General features: G+C 34.4%; 3 protein-coding genes across 7 annotated transcripts in view; 2 read left to right on the forward strand and 1 right to left on the reverse strand.

Moving 5' to 3' along the window:
* The window catches only part of LOC116032114 (WD repeat-containing protein 48), a 12,695-nt gene extending 4,829 nt beyond the window's left edge, over nt 1-7,866 (reverse strand). For 2 of the 4 annotated variants that reach the window (XM_031274518.1, XM_031274517.1), the window contains exons 1-10: nt 7,703-7,866; nt 6,626-6,735; nt 5,290-5,448; nt 4,392-4,457; nt 3,738-3,827; nt 3,275-3,580; nt 2,889-2,986; nt 2,274-2,309; nt 1,283-1,403; nt 942-1,178 (exon numbers count right to left, since the gene is read on the reverse strand). In XM_031274518.1, coding sequence (XP_031130378.1) covers nt 942-1,178; nt 1,283-1,403; nt 2,274-2,309; nt 2,889-2,986; nt 3,275-3,580; nt 3,738-3,827; nt 4,392-4,457; nt 5,290-5,448; nt 6,626-6,724 — 1,212 coding nt within the window. In that variant the 5' untranslated portion in view covers nt 6,725-6,735; nt 7,703-7,866. Of the gene's footprint in view, nt 1-941; nt 1,179-1,282; nt 1,404-2,273; nt 2,310-2,888; nt 2,987-3,274; nt 3,581-3,737; nt 3,828-4,391; nt 4,458-5,289; nt 5,449-6,625; nt 6,736-7,450; nt 7,669-7,702 lie in introns of all 4 variants that reach the window. The other 2 variants (XM_031274519.1, XM_031274520.1) reach the window with 2 other exon arrangements.
* Nucleotides 7,867-13,837: 5,971 nt separating this feature from the next.
* On the forward strand, nt 13,838-17,678 carry LOC116033542 (kinesin-like protein KIN-14U). Its single transcript, XM_031276290.1, has 10 exons — nt 13,838-14,760; nt 14,852-14,935; nt 15,027-15,188; nt 15,360-15,466; nt 15,553-15,734; nt 15,832-15,996; nt 16,085-16,303; nt 16,471-16,508; nt 16,604-16,731; nt 16,813-17,678. Exons 1-10 carry the CDS (start codon nt 14,571-14,573, stop codon nt 17,404-17,406), a joined length of 1,869 nt encoding a protein of 622 aa, XP_031132150.1. The 5' UTR covers nt 13,838-14,570; the 3' UTR covers nt 17,407-17,678.
* A 716-nt stretch (nt 17,679-18,394) lies between these two features.
* LOC116031951 (protein translocase subunit SecA) lies at nt 18,395-21,002 on the forward strand. Of its 2 annotated transcripts, XR_004100695.1 has the most exons (6): nt 18,395-18,649; nt 18,792-18,940; nt 19,253-19,414; nt 19,809-19,924; nt 20,556-20,659; nt 20,752-21,002. XR_004100695.1 is itself a non-coding variant. In XM_031274325.1 (5 exons), the coding sequence occupies exons 1-5, from the start codon at nt 18,481-18,483 to the stop codon at nt 20,572-20,574; spliced, it is 615 nt and encodes a 204-aa protein (XP_031130185.1). In that variant the 5' UTR covers nt 18,395-18,480; the 3' UTR covers nt 20,575-21,002. The 2 variants fall into 2 exon arrangements, 1 of the variants encoding a protein (XP_031130185.1); XM_031274325.1 differs by having other exon boundaries at nt 20,556-21,002.
* The last annotated feature ends 357 nt before the right edge of the window (nt 21,003-21,359 follow it).

The raw sequence follows: 21,359 nt of genomic DNA on the forward strand, positions 1-21,359 counted from the left end.
AAAAAAAAAAAAAAAAAAAAAGGTTATACCCAATCAACATGGGACTCAAACGTCGCAGAGCAAGTGGCACCATCTTCAGCCAATGCCCATCTTTTTAATGTGCCATCACGGCTACCAGTAAATAGGTAGTCACATCCATCAGGCACAGATGACTTCGATACAGCCAAGCAATTCACACCAGCACAATGCTGCATAAAACCAGAATGGATAACGATAAAGTTTGCACTTATCTGGCAACATACTGGAGGCACTTATACCCAACGATATTTGGCTAACTTGCATTTCATATTTCCACATCAAACTAGTTTTCAGTGACAACTTTAGAACTTCAACATAATGCAAAGTAAAAAATTGTAGACAACTAAATAAATAAAAAGCAATGCAGTTTTTTTATGGCAGGCTTCGAGGAATCAAGCTCTACTTCCAACAAGCATCAGCTTCAAGTTAATACTACCAAGCCATGCCTAGGTTAACAACAAATGAAAGAAATTGGATCGGGTAGGATACCAACATCCAAGTACATGTGAAGATGCAAAACATGCAAAAACTTCCTCATCAGAGAGTTTTGATCAAGTGAAAAAAAAAAAAAAAAAAAAAAAAAAAAAAAAAAAAAAGGAGAGAAGCAGAAAGGAGCCATTTCCCATATCTTTCGTTAAATAACTTATTCAATAATTATTTAATTTTATTTAGAAAGATAAAAATGAAATAAAAGTTGTTCAGAAGAACAAATGATGCCAAAATAATTTATGGTGTGCTCTGTTGATAAAAGATAATACAAGTCCCTGAAGATCAATTCATATATATACCAACCCCTTTCTAAAATCTGGAAGCAAATTTGAAACCTCATAAATGCACAACAGCACAAGCACATGAAGTCTGACTTCTGAGCAATTAGCAGCCATAGTCAGCCAAGAAAATTAAGAAGAAGAAAATTGACTTACAGGTGTTGATCCCTCTAATGAAATCCTTGCTCTAGAAAATGACAAATTTCCAGCCAAGAATGAACCTCCTCTTTGGAAAACTTTCAGGGGATTCTGCACTTCTGCCGGCCATCTATGTACAGAAGAATCAGTTGTTGCTACCCATATTCCATCATCATGCAATGCTAATTGCACAATTGGGTGTTCCTTTGTACAGAGTAGTACACTCTCTCTTGTTGCCAGGTCTGTCAAGTATAACTGCAAGAACAAAGTGCAGTCAAAGGAGATGGACATATAAAGGGTAGGATCTAGGAAAAAGATAAAAATATGATGTATTGTGGTTAAGCCACAATTCCACATACAGAGAGGTCTCTTCCACCACTGTAGACATGACTAAATGATGGAGTGCTAGCAAGTGCCCAAACAGAGTCTGTATGCACAGCATAGGAGTGTACACATCGCTGTTGGCCAAGATCCCATAGCCTACAGAATTGAAACATTTCATGTCAATTATGTGATTGGATAAGACAAGAACAGATGAGGGTGAGGTATAATTGATGTCACTTTCTCAAACTATTACGAAACCCACAAGAACAGATTAAACAGTCAAATCCAGGCAGTTGAGAAATGAAAATTTCTTCAATCACTTGCCAACTTCCTACTCTATTGGCTATGTATGTGATGGGTCAAAACTCATTTGAGGCAAGTGCAGTTACTGCAACTAATCAAGGAAAGCATCCAAAATCACAAGAGACCCTTTATGAACACATTAAAAAAAGATCTATTTTTTGGCAAGTATATGACAAACATATCTCTTACTCTTTGCTGAAGTTTATGACTAATTATGATGTGGATTGTGAATAATCCATAATCTACTCCAAGTCACTGATAAATTAGTTTAATAAGCAAAAATATTGAACAATCCATACCCAGAAGTCTTTACCAAACATGTAAAATGTAGATTACTTGATCTATAATTTCAATAATCTGATTAGTAAGTTTTAACAAATAGGTAGAATGTAAATTTGAAAAAATAAAATAAAAATTGCAAACCATAGTTGAATAACACAGTTAGGCAGATATATAAAAATTCAAGAAAGCAACACAAAACCGTATATTATTCACCCTTTTTTGTTTAAAGACAATAAGAAACCATTATGTCCACATAAATATAATTAACCCGGACTCCATGGGAAATCACTCTTTCCCCGCCATATAATGCAGAATGGAACGAGAAAACTGCACGTTATTTCACAGAATACAGAAATAAAAGTTCAACCAAGATGATGTGCAAGAAATATGTTTTGAGTCCCTTTTTGTTATTATGTTAATTAGTGATTAGTGATGAGTTACCTGATCATGGAGTCAGAGGATCCTGATAGACAGAACCTGCAATTGGTTGTAGATAAAAGTTTAGCACTCAGAGACACTATAATAGTCAAGCATGAGAGACATTGGCAACCAAAAAGAATACATCAAATAATTTTAGCAACTATGCTTTTGATTACCTAAGCTAAAAAGTACCGTGTCTCAATGCAATGACAAACTGCTGTTAATATATATTTTTTTTAAATGTTACAAAGAGCTAAGCACCCTTCAAGTAGCACTTCTGACTCCTTACTACACATCTTAGACTATTGGAACAACGAAAATGTTTTGACATTCTGATACATCAAGTAATTTCCTATCACCTCCATTCATAAGCAAATCACATGTTCAACTAAAAAATAAGTTATATAATCCTAAATTAGCTGAAGTCTACAAGAATTCCGTTTTTCATTCTCTTTTTTGAGAGTGGGTGAAGATGGGGATTTAGCCGTGAATGAGCCAACTAAATAATTTTAATTATTGTACTCTAGCATCTACAAATTTTCATTCCAACACTATTTACGATATTATAGTGCAAGCATAATTTGATACTGCCAGATCATAGATACATAGACAACCAAAAGTCAATGTCCAACAAACCTGCCAGTAGAATCCAGTAGCAGTGCTCGAATGTTATCTGTATGCCCTCTAAGTTTCATAGTCTTTGATCCAGTTCTTGGATCCCAAACGCGTATAACCTATGAGAAACCAAAATATTTTGACACAGAATTACAAATTTATTAACCACCAAACAATGAATAAAGCAAAAAGGACGCATTATTCAACTGCAGCTCTGGAATAGAGGAGCCCAAACTTTAAAAGATCTTAGAATTCAGAAAGTATTAAGTAATCATGCAAGGAAATGTAAAAGAAAGAGAAGAAATATATCTTCCAACTGCCACTCTGGTATAGAGGAGCAAAAACTTGACAGATTACAATGAGCAGCCGCTTCAGAAACTAGAATTAGCTAGCCTAACAGAATATACCTTCTCAGTTCCACCAGAAACAAGTAGGGTCCCACTTTCATTCATTCCCAGTGCATAAACTGATTCCTTGTGTCCTTTTGCAGCAGTAGGAGCATATACTTGGGACTGAGTAGCATGCACGGAAATATTGTTGCTTGAGCTAATAGGCCGAAGACTTGTAACTGGCAATGAATTTGCTGTGCCATTGACACCATTAGAACATTCATCTTCAGTCCCATCACTTGACTTAGAGACAGGAGCAAGTGCAGCTTCAAGATCCCATACGAAAACCTCTCCACCAAGGCCAGCAGATGCAAAGATATTGTTCTATCATTGATGATTACGTAAGGGGGGTCAGAAATTGATGGTAATTAAACTCACAATTTGCCTCGAGATTGATGTGCAAGTTAGAATGAAGCAATTAAATGCAATAATCATAGACCATAGTTAACTATCAAAGAAAGACTTCCTGATTTGAATTTACATTTGCTTCAGCTGCAGCAAGGCATGTGACATAGTCAGAATGCTGACGAAGTGTCCTAGCACAAATCCCATCAGATAAGCTATTCCACACCTAAACATCCAGTAGAATTGAAAACATAAATAGAACTGATGAGATATAGATAATCCATGGTTCATGAAATAGGTCAGGAATAGAATAGCATTCTACGGAATAAACCTATTTCTCCATTTGGTTCGTTTTCTATTCAGCAGAATTAGTTATTCCCTTTGCAAAGAAAATAACCATTCCAAGGGGCCTTGGTATTAACTTTTCCTGACATTTATAGAATAATAACTAATTTTTCATAATGTCAAAAAAAAAAAAGTACATATCCACATAATTAAACACACACACACGCACTATTCTAGATATGGGTATTTTACCATTTGACTGTTTATTCCTTTTCCATTCCTTCAACCAACCAAACACTTAAATATAAACCCTTTTGTACTGTTTTCTCACTTTTCTGTAAACCAAATAATGGAATAGTATACATTCCATCCCATTCATTCTGGAACCCTATTTGGCTATTTGGATTCCCTTTAGTTTCATTCCATGAACCAAATACCACTTAAGAATTTTATAGAGAAGGTGGGGGTAAGGGAAAGCAGATAATTTTATAAGGGAGGAATATACCTTGACTGTAGTGTCCGAGGAACATGACACTAATGTGTTACCACCTGTTAGAACAGCATCATTTACCTGCATAATTAGTGAACCAAAAATATAAAATGCAAAAAAAGAGAAACACTTAAAATAGAAAAAGAAGACGGGGATAAAGGGATGAAAAGAAGATTTGACTTAACAGAAATATCTGCAAGAATGTATAGAAATTATGAAGAAGAAAAAAAAAAGTTTCATAGTTTCACATGACTAAATCGCTTCTTCTCATCACCAGCAGGCAATGAAAAGAAAATTAAATAACTACAAGTGCAAGCTTCCAGATGAATCTATATGTTGTGATATGTTGATTTGTTGGTTCAAAAATCAAAATTACTTTTCAGCACCAATCAGGACAATTAGCAGGTGATATTTAAGTTTAAATAACACTTTGATAAAAGGAAATGAAATGTATTAATCTCTATTCACTAAAGGTATAGCCAAGTGATATTTAAGTTTGAATCTATATGTTGTGATATGTTGATTTGTTGGTTCAAAAATCAAAATTACTTTTCAGCACCAATCAGGACAATTAGCAGGTGATATTTAAGTTTAAATAACACTTTGATAAAAGGAAATGAAATGTATTAATCTCTATTCACTAAAGGTATAGCCAAGTGATATTTAAGTTTGAATCTATATGTTGTGATATGTTGATTTGTTGGTTCAAAAATCAAAATTACTTTTCAGCACCAATCAGGACAATTAGCAGGTGATATTTAAGTTTAAATAACACTTTAATAAAAGGAAATGAAATGTATTAATCTCTATTAACTGAAGGTATAGCCAAGTTTGTGAAAACATATAAGTAACATCAGATTTGACAANAAAAAAAAAAAAATTAAAAAAAAAAAAAAAAAAAAAAAGGTTATACCCAATCAACATGGGACTCAAACGTCGCAGAGCAAGTGGCACCATCTTCAGCCAATGCCCATCTTTTTAATGTGCCATCACGGCTACCAGTAAATAGGTAGTCACATCCATCAGGCACAGATGACTTCGATACAGCCAAGCAATTCACACCAGCACAATGCTGCATAAAACCAGAATGGATAACGATAAAGTTTGCACTTATCTGGCAACATACTGGAGGCACTTATACCCAACGATATTTGGCTAACTTGCATTTCATATTTCCACATCAAACTAGTTTTCAGTGACAACTTTAGAACTTCAACATAATGCAAAGTAAAAAATTGTAGACAACTAAATAAATAAAAAGCAATGCAGTTTTTTTATGGCAGGCTTCGAGGAATCAAGCTCTACTTCCAACAAGCATCAGCTTCAAGTTAATACTACCAAGCCATGCCTAGGTTAACAACAAATGAAAGAAATTGGATCGGGTAGGATACCAACATCCAAGTACATGTGAAGATGCAAAACATGCAAAAACTTCCTCATCAGAGAGTTTTGANTGATCAAATAAAAAAAAAAAAAAAAAAAAAAAAAAAAAAAGAAGCTAGCAGAACTCAACTTAAAATGAACTGCAATGATAGCACAACATTCATAAAGAAGCTGTGACTGCCTTTCCTCTTTCATTTTCTACATCAACTTCATTTATTATATTGCTGTAAAGTCAGTCCTCTGAATATATGCAGGAGTATGCTTCTCAAGATCCTATACGAGAATTTTTGTTGTAATACTATCTTATATGTTAAGGAGTCATTAAGGATAGGTGTCAGCTGAAAGAAGCACCAGTCTAAGCCTTTTCTTTAAGCAAGTTTTTCCTATTAACAACTGATATCAAAATTGGAGTTTTCAGTTCTATATAAATGCACCTGTACTTGTTTGTCATTTTTCTTCTCCCACCACAAGAGGGACTTGAACACTTAAAAAACTGCATAACTGCTCTAACCCCACTCTACATTTTTGCCACTTTTAGGTAGTTTTCTCACATATTCTTCTCACTTTTTGAATGATTGCAAAGGTTTCCTCAATATAATTCAGTGTTCCTCTCTGCTAGAGATTGTTTTATAGAAATGAAGGCCTTTGTTGATGAGAAGTATAAGGAATCAATCAATTCAGATAATATATGAGGATATTTTCCGTCATTGTTCAATGGTGCTAACATTTGCACTTGTTAACTTTGGGCCAAGATTCTTAGAGACAACTTTGTTGCCAAAACAAAGGCTTCCAAACCACCAAACAAACAAACAAACAAACAAAAATGAGGAGTTAGAATCACGGCTCAAAATGAACTTATAGAATACCTTGGTATCATCTGCATCATTCAACACATACGTCAACCTCTTCTCCTTGCGAGGCCTACTTGAGTTAGATGTGTTGCCTACACTCGCTACACGGTGCATTGCACAAATCCCTATAGAAACACTCCAATTAATTATCCAAAAAATATAATTTATATACTCCACAGACATACCAAACCACATATAAATATATAACAGATCAATACATAACAGGTCATGCTAAGATCCGAATCAGAAACAAGAAATGAAATAATAGTGTTTTTTTGAGACAATTGGTGCCAATAATGGTCCTAATGGATGTCAGTGGCATCACATTTCATCTGGCTGTATTTAGTTCACATATGGTAGCAAATTTGTTATCCGTATAGTCAATCAGTGCTATGTAACACATAACATTTCATATAGCTGTAATTGGTGCAACATCATGTAATTATTGCAAAAACAATCAATTACAGAATATTATTTCTAACTTCTAAGAAAATTATAATCAATCATAGGTGTAAAAGAAAGTCATTGGTAACTGCAACGAACTGGAAATTAAAAGTTTAATAGACTATAGGAATTCATTTCTGAAGAAAAGTGATATTAATTTCACATATTAATTACAGTTTTATGAAAAGACTAGTCAAATGTCCAACCATTCAAAAAGGCTTCTAAAACCACTTATATATATGCCATAAAATCAAACTGTCAAAACAATTCAATCCATTGGGAGTTATGTTTCTCATCTCATGCGTTCCTATCACTCTATCAGGCATGATTCAGGAAAGGCAGAGCATGTAGGTTGAGTTTGAATGCACAACACAATTATCCTCAAATCTCACTAACTTAGCGAATCTTTAAACACTTGCGATACAATAATACACTCAAATCTCCAGGATTTATCTGCTTCATCAGTTACTAACACAACCCTCAGATTTCAAATCTCCATGAACAACTTCCGCCGGCACTAAATACAGAATTGAACTATTGAATAGCGAAAGATGAAATCAGCTCCATAAATTGACACACCCCGAGATCATCTCCACGAAATTTAGTCAACTCTGCTGGAAGAAAAATCAAAAAATTGTGCATGAATACCTTCATATAGAGTCGATTTCAGAGCTTTTTATCTACGATCTTGAAGCAAGAAAGGTCATCATCCACAACAATTTGAGCAAGCGGACGTCGTACCTGAGAGTTTGAGAAATGGGAGTGAATGACGTTATCGAGGGAGAGAGAGAGAGAATATATTAGGGTTCGTCTCTTTCGTTTTTCTTTTTTATTTCGTGTTATTACAGCTAGTCAGCTACTAAGGTCGTTAAATTACAAAACCACCCTCTATTCCTCATATAAACACATGCCCAAACGGTTAACGGGAATTTTTTTTGTTTAAAAACAAAAAATTTGTTTGGGTGTGTTTTATCTTTAATCACCATTGTTTATTGGATATAATTTTTTTTATTTCACATATATTATCTATTTATGTCACTAGTATGTTACCCGTGCGATGCACGAACTAAAATTTAAAAATATAAAAATTATGTTATGTTGTTAAAAATTATTAATATTATGTGAAAGAACAATAAAATGGATATATACAACTTATTGTGATATTTACAATTTATCAACACAATAAACGGAGTAGATATCAATTCGTTAAACAATCTAAAAAATTGATATTCCGTACATCTATTGTAGCAATTTCAATTCGTTCAGTAGAGGTTTTATTCCCGGACAATAATATTGCATTTTCTACAAACATCAAAATCAATAGGTTAATTAATTTTAAAAAGTTAAATGAATAACAATTAATTGAATTTATAAACTAATAAATATTCACAAAATTCATAAATTCCGTAATATGACTGATATATTTATGAAATTATTATTACAATATGATATAATTAGTATTAAATTATGAATATGTTAATAGACCAAAATATAATAATAATTCAAAACAAACAGAAAATAATAATTAGCATTAAACAATGAATAACTTTAATAATAATGATGATAAAAAAAAATTGATAACAATTATCATCAAAATAATTATACAATTTTCAGTAATAAATAATAATTAGTAATAAAAAAAACTTTTAAAATACAATTGTTACTAACCGTAATAAAAAAAAAATAATATGAGTTATATAAACTAATTACTAATATAAATAAATATGAAGTATTGTACATTTGTAACATTTATAATAAAAGAAAGATAATAATTTTATATATTTTACGAAAACATGTGCAATTAATAATAAGAAAACATACTGTTTGATTTAATGTTATTATTAGAAAATTTATTTATTACTTAATACATACTACTTACATAGTATATGCTTAAACTACATAGTATATTCTAATATATATAAAATTGTTGCTTTGAAATAAATACACAATAAAAGTTCTTATACTAATCTATTATCTATTATAATATATATAACCCTACACCTAAGCCCAAACCCGACCATATAAAAACAAAAATTACAATCATTATTGCATGGACCATGGTGGACTAAAAATAAAAAGTACATTATTTTTGTATTATAGGTACATTATTTTAGGGTACATTATTTTTGTACTGAAAGTACATTATTTGATATATACTATCAAATAATGTATCTACAATACAAAAATAATGTACTTTTTTTATTTTTGGTCCTCACTGCAATTTAATTCATTTGTTTGACAATCTCACACGGATTTCTTGGATCAGTGTAAGAAATTAATTATGTATTATAAAAATCCATTTGTTTCTAAAACATACGTAGCCAATTTAATTATTTTGATTTTAGTAAATTAATTAAAGTTAAAACTAATTTGTTTTTAGATATGTCCATTTTAATCTGATTTGCAAGTAGTAATCTATAACTCATTTTAGATATGTCTAATTAAAGTAATCTATTTATGTCATTACTCTTTGATCATAATTCACTCCCAATTTAAAATCCACACTTCAAAGTTTGGAAGTAATTGTAATTTCATTATTTAGTTGGACAGAATTGCAATTCTGTCATACCAAACACCTCAAACCTGTGAAGGAAATTTTAGAAAAATGATCATGTGTTTCCTAATTTGGAATCGTAATTGTCTATTTATAATTTAGAATTGTCAGTTACCATTTTATTTATAATTTAGAATTGCCAGCTACCATTCATAAAAACTATGAGTGAATTTGAATCGAAACCAAACTTGAATTCGGCAATCACATATAAAGTTTGTTTGAATCTTTTTTCTTTTTTTTTTTTTTTGGAAATAAGGCAAACTTCATTTAACAAAGGCCAGAACATAATACACCAAAAAGGAAATAGGGTGGCAAACAAAGCAATTCTCTACTATCAGCAGTGAATAGAGCTTCCCGAGCAACCTCATGGACAATCATATTTGCGAATTGTTTAACGAAAAAAAGAAGAAGCTAATATGATTGAAATCATTAGCTATTACACCGTTTACACGAATGTCTTCAAGTGCTAAATTGATAAGAAAATATATTATGGACAATGATGAAGCTACAGTAATGGCAGATGCCCCTACTCATCCCACCTCTACCTCATATATAGCCCTTGTATATGTGCGTGTGTGTAATACATGTTTTATATATAAATATATGAAAACATATATAATAATTAATGGATTAGTTGGATAAACTAGTAGATGTGTGTATTACCTTATTACGAAAGGCCGTGGGTTTGATTCCAAAAGACAACAATGTTTCTTTATGCCTTTTTTAGTTTATATATACACAAACATATATACTAAAAATAGATAAATGTAAACAAGATGTTAGTTTGACTAGTTGGTAGATGTGTATTTGTGCTAACTGCTAAGAAAGGTTGGGGTTCAATTTCCTTATTACTTCAACAAAGTTTTATGGTCTTTTCCCCACATTTATCACAAAATTTATTTAACAATTTCATCGTGATTTCATGTTGCTTCACCAACAAAGCATTATTGAAGTAGATGTAGGAGTTATAATGCTGAACTTAAAAGACACTGATTCTATTATAGAGATGATATGGAATTATTGTTGGGGGGAGTGTGAATTGATATAATACATGCATAGAAAAGAATTTGGAAGAAAAAAAAATGTGGGCTTTTGTGAATTTCGGGCTTGCAAGCGTAGGTTTTTGGATTAATTTGTTGAGCCCTTTTTTCTATGGGCTTTGTTAGTTGCATTTGAGATGTGGGCTTTGATTTATTGGGCCAATGTGTTTGTTGGATTAACTTTCACATAGGGTTGTTTTATGCAGGTATTATGTCATGGACCCGGGTCGACATTGCAAGGTGGACCCGGGTCCATGTCCACACTTTTAAAATTTTATATTCACAATTTAAGAATTCTATATTTATAATTACAGAGGACTAGTTGGTTGCCTTCCGCCATGTATGGCGACCGGCGACGGTTCTGCTGTCGCGATCGTCGAATTTTCTCCTGAACAGTAAATGACCTGCAATAGTTGGTCGTTTACTAATTTTTGGGCTTCTTTGCCTCAATTTAACATATTAAAAGACCTAATTGCACTTTTTAAATGTTAGGGGCTTATTTGACCAATTTCCCTAATAATAATAATGGCATAGTATCATTTGCTGTGAAATTATAATTCCATAAGCTATGGAATTTCAATTCCGAGGGACAATAAAAATTGCAATTTATTTAACCAAATAATGAAATTGTAAATTTCATAAAATTTAGTGGGAATGAAATTACAATTCCATCATACTCAACATCCCCACTAAGGTAGTACCCTACTACGCTAACCAATTAAGTTGCAATTGAAATAAGTCAAATAACTACTAATGAAATAATTATTGAAATATTATTTATTTATTTATTATTTTTATTATGGAAAAAAGTCAAATAAACCCCTGAACTTTAGGCAAAAGTGCAATTAGTCCCTTCAACTTTAAAAAAGTGCAATTAAACACTCAAACTTGTCAAAATGAATCAAAGAAGTTCGATTTACCGGTAACCAACGGGTTACCGGTTACCGTCTTCTTCATGCGGCCCTTTAGGCACGTTGACCACCAGTTCGCCGTCGCTCAACGCAACGCTCGCCATCTCGAGGAGAGTTGACGCCGAAAGCCGAAACCGCCACAGGTCGAGTAAGAGGCGAGTCAACTAGGTAGTCCCTTGGGATTACAATCTTAGTAACACCCGGGTAGATCTGGATGGTGTGGGCTTTATATTATCCTCGATAATGTTGTCGGTCAGAATCTCTTCAATAAAACATTGATGACGGAGCGGAAATGAAGCTCCAGTATCTTGGCAAAGATTTGGGGTAGTCGTCGGAGCTTCTTTTGCCGGCAAGCCACAGTGTCCGCTTGAGAAAGCGCCGACACGATTTCGTATCTGACTGTGATGTTTCATTTCTTGGGCACTAGGTGAACCTTCATGGCTTTAGAACCTGAAAACTCTAGGTGAATTCAGAGGAAAAGATTCCAACTTCCGATAACAAACATGTGATTTCAAGAAACAGAGAGAACAACGCATAACCCAAATCCAAAAACGAAATAAAAAATAAAAAATTATCATATAAGAGATATTCATTTTAGAGTATAAATTGAGTTATGGGTGTTTGAGTTGTTGGTAAAGAGGAGGTTGTGGGATATATATATATATATATATATATACACACACACACACACACACATATGGAGGATGAGGATGGCATGAATTGTTTATTAGTACAGAGAAGTATACTTATGATTTGTTGGATGAGGATGATCTGGTTGCGTTCTTCACTGGAGAAGACGCTCACGATTGTCTTCTCCGGTTATGCTACATGTTTTTTTTTTTTGACGGAATTTTTTTCTCCAGAATCATTATCGGAAAGGTCGCTAGAATATTAATAACTGGTTATTCCAGGTGATTAATCGGTTATTGGGTTTAGACGCACCAAAATAACAAGTTTGAGTGTTTAATTGCACTTTTTAAAAGTTGAATGAGCTAATTACACTTTTACCTAAAATTTAAAAATCTATAGTCTAATTGACGCTTTTTCCTTTTTATTATTATTGTTTTCTATCAATTGAAAGTCTTTCAATTTTTGAAAGACTTGTAAGACTTGCAAATGTGACTTTTGCATGCTTTGCCATCTTTTAGGCCTTTTAATTTTTAAAAAATATGTTAATAATAAATTTTAATTTCAACGTTATTGTATTATATTTTCAAGATAAGTTAAAGATAGCCTTCGAAATCTCAAAACAATGATGTCACAATTGCATGAATTAAGGCACTTTAGTGTGTTAATATAATACGGAGTATAAAAGTTACATAAATCCTGCTTATAAATGGGGCATTTTTTGTCATAATGAAAGAGTATTGATTGATTGAAGTTTTCAAATATCCTTTGAGCTTGTTGTGGAATTCTAGTCATGGTTGGTGCATAGTCCCACACCCTTATTTGGTCAAACTTCCATTATTATATATGGGTATAATGTTACTTATGTACTTTACATGCTAAAATTTGTACTAAATCAATAATATTGTTGCCACCAATGGTTATGCAGCATAGTTATAGTTATAGTATTATCACCTATGCCAATGTGAGGTTATATAACTATATTTAATTTAATAATTACAAAATTCAAATCATTGATTACTATTAGGCCATTCACATTAACCATGTTTGCACGATTTTTAATGAGTTTAGAGGAAAAAGAGAGAGGGAAGGAGGGGATGCCCTTCAAATGACGGGTTTTTGTAGACTTTGGTGGCCCCCAGTGTGAGAAAGGACTGCGTCTCATGTGCCGATGTGCGTGAGGCGCAATTCTCGCGTGCACGCCTGCTGGGCGCGCAACTTGCACACAAGACTTCCTGTTGCTTTCGAAAATCAGCCCCACAATTCCGACCAAAACCTGGATCCTTGCAGGAGGTATCCAAAATTTCTCTCTCGCCCTTATCACTCATTCACATCACTATTAATTTCTTAAAATTTGTGTAAAATCTCCTTATTGGAGAAAGCCTTAGCATGACCATGATTTGAGTCGAACTTGATATTATAGCAACCGAACTGAAACCATAACCTTTAATGGGACATATAATTAAAAATAGTTACCTTTATTTTTATTTTAAAAGAAAAATATATATAAAAAATAGACTAATTTAATATATATATATATACTTTTATTAAATAATGAGTAAGAAACGTGTAAAAATTCCAAAGTGTAATAATAACACCTTTATGGGGCTGCCTCCGCTCCTCAAGACTTAAGTCCTCAGTCCTATCTGTCCTGCCTGGAAAACACTTATTACAATTCTTGTTTTTGTTTTCTCAATCTCTCCATTGCGCCATAGATCTGATCTGAGTACCAAATAGAAAGCAACGTTTTCTAAAGATAAAAAAAAGATTCTTTCTCTCCCAAGAAGAGAAGTCAATAATTTATTGCTTGCCAAGGCAACCTCCCCAACTGTCAAGAAAAAGCTTTTCCACCTTCGAATCAGGGTCCTCATGAAGTGATCAATCATTGACATAAAAAAAATAAAAATAGTTAAAATCACCATTCATTACCCTTTACAAATCTAGGAAAACCCAATTTTCTCATGCTTTTTTTCTTTGCCATAAAAAAATTGAAAACACATATCATTTCTTTCCCCCCTTGGCCCCTACTCTCTCTCTCTCTTTTTATTGTGCCATGGCTTCAGTTTTACTCCACTCCATGTAGATAATGGTGTGTGTGTGTATTTAATTTAATATTTTATAGGCCAGGGAGTCAGAAACTGCCCTTTGTTAGTTGATCTTGCAGTTTCTTCATGTGCTTTTCTTAGGATACTGTTAAGCAGTCCAAGAAAATGCTCTTATCTGCTCAACAAGGGTCCGCCTTTACAGAATTCCTGGTGTTTTTTTCCACTCAAGACCAGTATTTTGGATTTGGGTATCTGGGTTTTTTCTAAGGATTCCAAATTCTTTGAAAATAACAAGTTTTTTTTTCCCTGTTGGGGTTTGTGTTTGGTGGGTCTTGAAGAATGCTTATTGCCACTGAGGAGGAGAAGATCTCATTGCCTGTGGTGAAATCACCTCTGATGGAGTTAAATCTGGGCTCCATTAAATGTATGCCTGAAGCTTTTGAGGAGTCTCCTGCAACTTCCATTGATGTGAATGTAGTTCCAGAGGATGATAAGCATAAGCTTGAGCAGAGAATCTTGACTTTAGAAGGTTACTTTCATTTGGTCTTTATTACTGGTGCCTGTATATTTTCAATGATTTTCTGGATCTGGATGGGTGGTAATGTTCTATAGTCTTGCAGGGGAAATTGTGAATTTGAGGCTAAAACAAAGATCTTTGGATGAAAAAAGAAGAGAAGCATTGAATAAGATAATAGACATCAAAGGTGAACTCAGTTTGATACTTGTGTTTTTTAAATCCTTCCTGCTGATATATTTGATATCTGAGTTGCTAAAAGCCAATCATGGGAAATGTAGGCTGCATTAGGCTATTTTGTAGAGTTAGGCCATGTTTACCAACAGATAAGAGGAGAAATCATCAACCCCTTTCAGTTGAATCAGAGAGGATTTTGGTTAGATCTGGTGCAAGTAGGAAGGAGTTTGGATTTGATAAGGTTTTCCCCCAGGAAGCAAGCCAAGGTTAGTGATACTGTCTTTTTATGCTTTGAATTCCATTCATACTTTTGTGTTAGGATATAGGTTTGCTCCCGTGGACGTAAATCTTGTCTTCTTTACTTTCTGCCATTATTTTTCGATTCTTGTTCTTGTTTAGTATTAGCATAAGACTAGTATATTTTGTACATTCTGTAGAGGATGTCTTTGTTGAGGTTGAGCCAATTCTACGATCTGCGCTCGATGGACATAATGTGTGTATATTAGCTTATGGACAGACTGGGACAGGAAAGACATACACAATGGTCAGTGATAACACTAGTTTTAACTTGTTTCCCAATTCCCATAATCACCTTTCGTTATCAGTGACACGATTTGGTGTAATGTTTAGGATGGAACTAGCGAGGCTCCTGGGGTCATACCTCGTGTTCTTGAAGAGCTGTTTCGCCAAGCCTCTTTGGATGGCTCTACTGATTATACGTTCTCGATTAGCATGCTGGAGGTTTACTTGGGTAATCTCCGGGATTTGCTTGCTCCGAGGCCTTCCTCGAGAGTATATGCTGCATCGAGATGGTAATTCCCTATTTCCCCCCACCTGTTCACAGCAACGAAGAAAAGTAAACAAAACCTTTAGTTGACTCGTTTTGTGGTTTGCCTTACTCCACTACAGCATTCTGAATATTCAAACAGATTCAAAAGGATCAGTTGATATTGATGGCCTCACCGAAGTGCAAATATCGAACTTCACCAAAGCAAATTGGTGGTACAACAAAGGGAGGCGGGTGAGATCTACTTCGTGGACGAATGTCAATGAAGCATCGAGCAGATCACATTGGTGGGTTTTGTTCAGTGTAAAGAACGTGTGTTTTAGACTGCGTTTTTCAGTGTGGTGGTTACATATCTCTTTAGTTTTATGTATGTAGCTTAACAAGGATCACCATATATCGCCCCGGTGATGCTCTGGGAGGTAAACCACAAGTAAGCAAACTGTGGATGATTGATCTCGGGGGCAGTGAACGGTTACTTAAAACTGGAGCAACTGGACAAACGCTCGATGAGGGGAGGGCCATTAATCTCTCCCTCTCAGCGCTAGGCGACGTGATTTCAGCCCTACGAAGAAAGAAAGGCCACGTTCCTTACAGGTTATTGTAAATCACTGTTATTCTGCTTTCTGCATTCTGATTGAAAAGTAGTTATAGAATGAAAAACGATGAAGATTTTATGCATTGCACCGAGTTGCTTATAATAGCTTCTCGATGTGTTGTGTTGTGTTCTTTTGACCAAACAAACGACAATCTTGTTATTGCAGAAATAGCAAATTGACGCAAATTCTCAAGGATTCTCTAGGTACATTACATTCTTTGATTTATTTTTCTAACAATACCAAGATTGAACTGTCATTATGGTTGCAAAAATCTGATCTTTGAACTAAATTGATCTAGGAAACGGTTCAAAAGTATTGATGTTAGTCCATGTAAGTCCATATGAAGACGACATTGTTGAGACAGTCTGCTCATTTAGTTTCGCAAAGAGAGCAAGGGCGGTGGAGTGCAACCGAGACCTTTCAGAAGTAATCATCTTTGTGCTTTTAATACGAATAAATTGTTTCAGATGTTTATCGTGAAACCATGAATCTGTCACCTCGTTTTAGGAATCCAAGAAGAAAAAGGAGAAGAGGATAGCTGAGCTCGAGGAGCAGATGATGGAAGTTGATGAAGAATGCCAGAACCTAAAACGCCAAATAGAAAACGTCCAAGTTTTGCTAAACGAAAGCAAAAAAACTTTCTTAGAGTACTATGAACCTCCTGAGGATGATGAAAAGAGCCCCGTTAGCCCAGAACAAGGCTTCGGTGAAATCCTGGAAACCCCGAAAGCAATGAGAAGAAGCTCTGCAAACTCGATGCCTCGGTTCATGACCTCTACGATGGCCAGTCGCCAAAGAGAGAGCGCTGCAGAGAAGCAAATTAACAGCAAACCAAAAAGTGTGAGATCTTGGGCTAAAAGTTCAGTACAAATTTCGGGTTCCCACTCAATCAGCTATTCAGATCCCACCTCGAAACACTTTCTGAGAAACGCACACAAAAAGACTGGATTAGGCGAGACGAACAGTGTTATTCCTATGGAGGATATGGAAACAAAGCCTTGTGCTACACCGCGAGGCAAGGCTGCTGCTCCTCCTCCTTCGAATCCCAACTCGAGAGTTAAAGTTTGTCACCATAGAAGAAGAATGTCTGATTGTCTCTAGCTAACATAACATAGTGCATACAATTCATAAACTAGTGTTTAACAACTTTTAGATGGTTTTGTTTTTTCACAGTAAAGTTTGTTCTTAGGATTGGTGTGTGGTTGGTCAAGGATGTTGATTTCTTTGCTATATTTCACTGCTTTTGTTCCTCTGGCCTCGTACAGCTTTCACTCATGTTTTTTTGTGATTGTTGTAACTTACATCAGACATTATTGTGTAGTGTGTATAACAATTTTTTTTTAAAATTGTATATTTACTATTTCATTTTTGTATGGAATTGAATATTTTGATTATTTTATTTTAAATCTTTATTGTATCTGGTAGTGCTCTGCACAATTGTCTACAAGTATCTCATATTCTCATATAAAGTTCAGAGTTCACTCATTCTTGAGTTTGAGTGATTCTGAGTGCCCTATCAGTATCATTATTCATAAATCTTTTTAATTCTATGAGCTACTAGTTCTTATTTCAATATAGTAGATGTGTATATAATTCTTTTTAATTCTCTTATGAGTTACTAGTTCTTATTTCAATATAGCACATGTTTATATACGTTAGTTCAAGTGGTAACATGTTTTCACGAAGTAAAAAATTAATACAGTTTAAAATTTAATACCACAGTTTTTACATGAGTAATGCTTTTCCTACACTCAGTAAACGAAAGTCACGTCATGAGAAAAATGTTTGGAGGTAAAAATCACGAGGGAAAATGAACATTTTCCTTTTTAGCATGATGAACATGATAAATCACTAATCAATTATCACTTTTTATCAAAAATTGTAACAAAGTTCAAATTAAACAGCCGTCCATCATAAGTTTAATGTATACATATAATTCATGTGTTACTCTCTTATGTGTTTATTCTGTGATACAGAAAAATGTAATACTTATACCAAAAAAAGTAATAATGTTTGTTAGGTAATTCATAAGCTTCCCAAACCTGAAGATTGAAGAAAAACCCCTCCCTCCCTTTTTCATTCTCTCCTACTCCGTATTTCAGTATTTCCCAGTCTTCCGATTCTTAGGAGCAAACGCATTGATATAGATAGGAATATACATATATACACGTATATATGCTTCGGCCTCGAATCTGTTTGCTGTACTCAGGCTACCGTGAGTGCCGCCATCTGGCTCCGCCGCAGCAGCGGTGGATCTCCTCCACGCCGCAGCTAGCTTCATGGATGGAAAAAGTCAAATCCGTATTCACTGGTCAAAAACCCTCAGAGAACTTCACTCTCCTATGTATAATCCCATCCATCCCTTCTGCCAAACCAAGACGAAGAATATCAATTATTTAAGCTTTCATTTTCATTTTCATTTTATAAACCGTATTTACCGCACAACTGCGGAGGTAAACTTATTTTGAAATTTGATGAATGTTCAGCGTTTGCAAATGAGCTGAGCAATGCGAGGAAGTTATCGAATTGGAAGCAGTATGTGGTTGGGAGAAGTAGTGATGCTACCTTCGCCGATGCTTTTGCTAGGCAGGAAGCCATTCTTAGATGTCTTGGTGGATTTGATCCCACTGGAGAGGTTTGCTACCATTTTTCTTGTTACAAATCTTTGTTAAACTGAATTCAAAAGCATTCAAGTAGATCATGTCTAATTCAAATCCTGTGCCTGCGAAATCTTTGATATTTTGGGTTTTATTTAGCTGCATAATTCTGTTCGCATGAATAATATTGCCAATACTTTGGTGGAAAATGTACAATTAGGTTCAAAAAAGTAAATATGGACTAGAGAACAGTAAGGCAAGTCCTAGATGTTCAATGGCTTACAGTATGTGCTGCCCTGATATCAGCATTTGGAAACAAACTAGTTCCTTCTTTATATTTTTGCTTGTAGAATCTTCAAACTAGTCACAAGCAAGAGGCAGCAAAACTTTGTAAGTGCACGATAACAGATGTTGAGAATGCCTTGGCAAAATATACTTGGGCGAAAGAAGCACAAAAGAAGCTTGAGAGGTTGAAGGAAGAAGGAAAGCCCATGCCAAAGAGCATGGCGGAGGTAAAATGCATTGACATTTTAAATACCACTTTGATGCTTTTGTTTTCTTAGATCTAATGTTATGTAGCTGGTTGATACCTGGTTATGGTGACCTCTTTATTGCCCTCCAGTTTCTCCTTCAATTTAGTTGCCTTTGGAATGCATGTTAAAATGAGCTTATGCCATATTTCTTCATAAAATTTTCCCATTGGTCTACAAGCATTCAAGCTACTTAAATGGAATTTGAGATTTCCCACTGTATGTATAAAACTATTTAAGTTAATTCTGTATGCTGAAGAAACTCTTGGTTGATTATAATGCCATCGGTTAACCATTTCTTCTCTATTATTTCCCATCAATTGGTGTAATCTCATGCAAGGTCGATTTTATGATGAATGACGTTTGATATCAACAGGTTCAACAGTTGATGGGATCAAGTCCATTGGATCTTGCACGATCAAACTTGGCCAAGAGTGGGCAAATTAGTAGGAATGCACTATGCCCTTGTGGTTCAAAGAAAAGATATAAGCGGTAATTTAAAATTTATATTTTTGTGTTTTTAACGTCTACACAGGATGCCATTACTTCTGTTCACTGTGTAAATAGTTAAGTTCATCATTAGTGAGTAAAACATTATTTCCTATTAAGTTCATCAGTAGTCTTACCTCATAGTCTAAAGATTGGGTGACTGCCCAAGACCGTAATTGCAAAAGTGAGGCTAATTTGCTTGTTTGTCTTGTCTAAATACACTGAACTGCTTACAAATTTGAAATGTTGACATTATACTTAGCCTACTAACTATGGCATCATCAATCTGGATAAGCATTGACTAGGCTATCGTACCAAAGACCTTTGCATAGTTACTTTATGCACTCTGCAATTAATGGTGCCTTTTTTTTTTTGTTGGTGAAATGGTGATAAAGGAGTTGACCATTTAGGAACAAGTATGGACTCTGAGTTGTTTCATCCTCACTAGTAATATCTTAGAGAAATTGTTCAGACTTTTCCTTGTCAGATCCTGTTGCATAACAAGTCCCTCTCCCCCCACCCCACACACACGCACACACTCAACCGCCTGCAAACAACACCGGTAATAATATTCACTACATAAAAGAAATGCTATTTTTTTGTTCGACAATCATGCCAGTTGTGTTGTGTGTAGGTGTTGTGGGAAGGATTAGAGCATCGAAGGCAGCAAAGAATAAGTCGGACGGCTACACATACTTGATACTTGGGATCCTTTGAATGAATTAGAATAGCACTGTGGTAAGCACACAATTTTATATGAGTATTGTGTTCATTGGGGTTGAGATCATTTGGAGAGTGGCTCAGCTAATAACCAACCAACCCATTCTCAGCTGCAGAAAAACACCATCTGACTTTTGTGTTGTCCTAACGCTAATTTGGAGGATTCCAGTTTTCTCTAGGGAAGATCAGTTGATGTGCTAATTTTGGAACAAATTTATTTTGGATTTGTTGTTCACCTAAGAGTGAGGTTTGGTTGGTACTTGAGAATACGGAGTAATAAATAACAGCCAAAGACGGTCATTTGCTATGGATGAGTGAAAAAAGGTTAAAACTGAATGAATATTGATAGTTTTTATGCTTCCATGATGCCTAAATTGAAATTCTAGCTACAACTTATTCTTTTAATAATGCAAACTTCAGATTCAATCGATGTATAATAATTGGGATTTGCAAAATTAGTCAATCAGTTTAAAAAAGGTCTGGAGTCGACGACAGTGTATATGGTAAAACATATTTCAATAAAATATTTCAAAATTCATTCTTAATAATGTTATTACCGCAAGCCTCAAACGGAAGATGGAAAGCAGATGTTACGCATGAAGAAAAAAAGCATATCTTATTGCCAAAAATCTCGTTGTCTAATAGCACAAGTTTCTCCCTCATGTGAGAGGTTATGGATTCACGCCTTAGTGTAATCAATATTGACTCTTTGTGCTTC

The sequence above is a fragment of the Ipomoea triloba genome, chromosome 10 (genome assembly GCF_003576645.1).
Source record: "Ipomoea triloba cultivar NCNSP0323 chromosome 10, ASM357664v1".
Taxonomy (NCBI): Eukaryota; Viridiplantae; Streptophyta; class Magnoliopsida; order Solanales; family Convolvulaceae; genus Ipomoea; species Ipomoea triloba.

Coding starts and splice junctions, on each gene's coding strand:
- LOC116031951 (XM_031274325.1), top strand. CDS start 18,481: ATGCTTCGGCCTCGAATCTGTTTGCTGTACTCAGGCTACCGTGAGTGC. Junction 18,650..18,791: donor AGAGAACTTCACTCTCCTAT/GTATAATCCCAT, acceptor ATGAATGTTCAG/CGTTTGCAAATGAGCTGAGC. Junction 19,415..19,808: donor TGCCAAAGAGCATGGCGGAG/GTAAAATGCATT, acceptor TGATATCAACAG/GTTCAACAGTTGATGGGATC.
- LOC116033542 (XM_031276290.1), top strand. CDS start 14,571: ATGCTTATTGCCACTGAGGAGGAGAAGATCTCATTGCCTGTGGTGAAA. Junction 15,189..15,359: donor CCCCCAGGAAGCAAGCCAAG/GTTAGTGATACT, acceptor TACATTCTGTAG/AGGATGTCTTTGTTGAGGTT. Junction 16,509..16,603: donor AATTCTCAAGGATTCTCTAG/GTACATTACATT, acceptor AAATTGATCTAG/GAAACGGTTCAAAAGTATTG.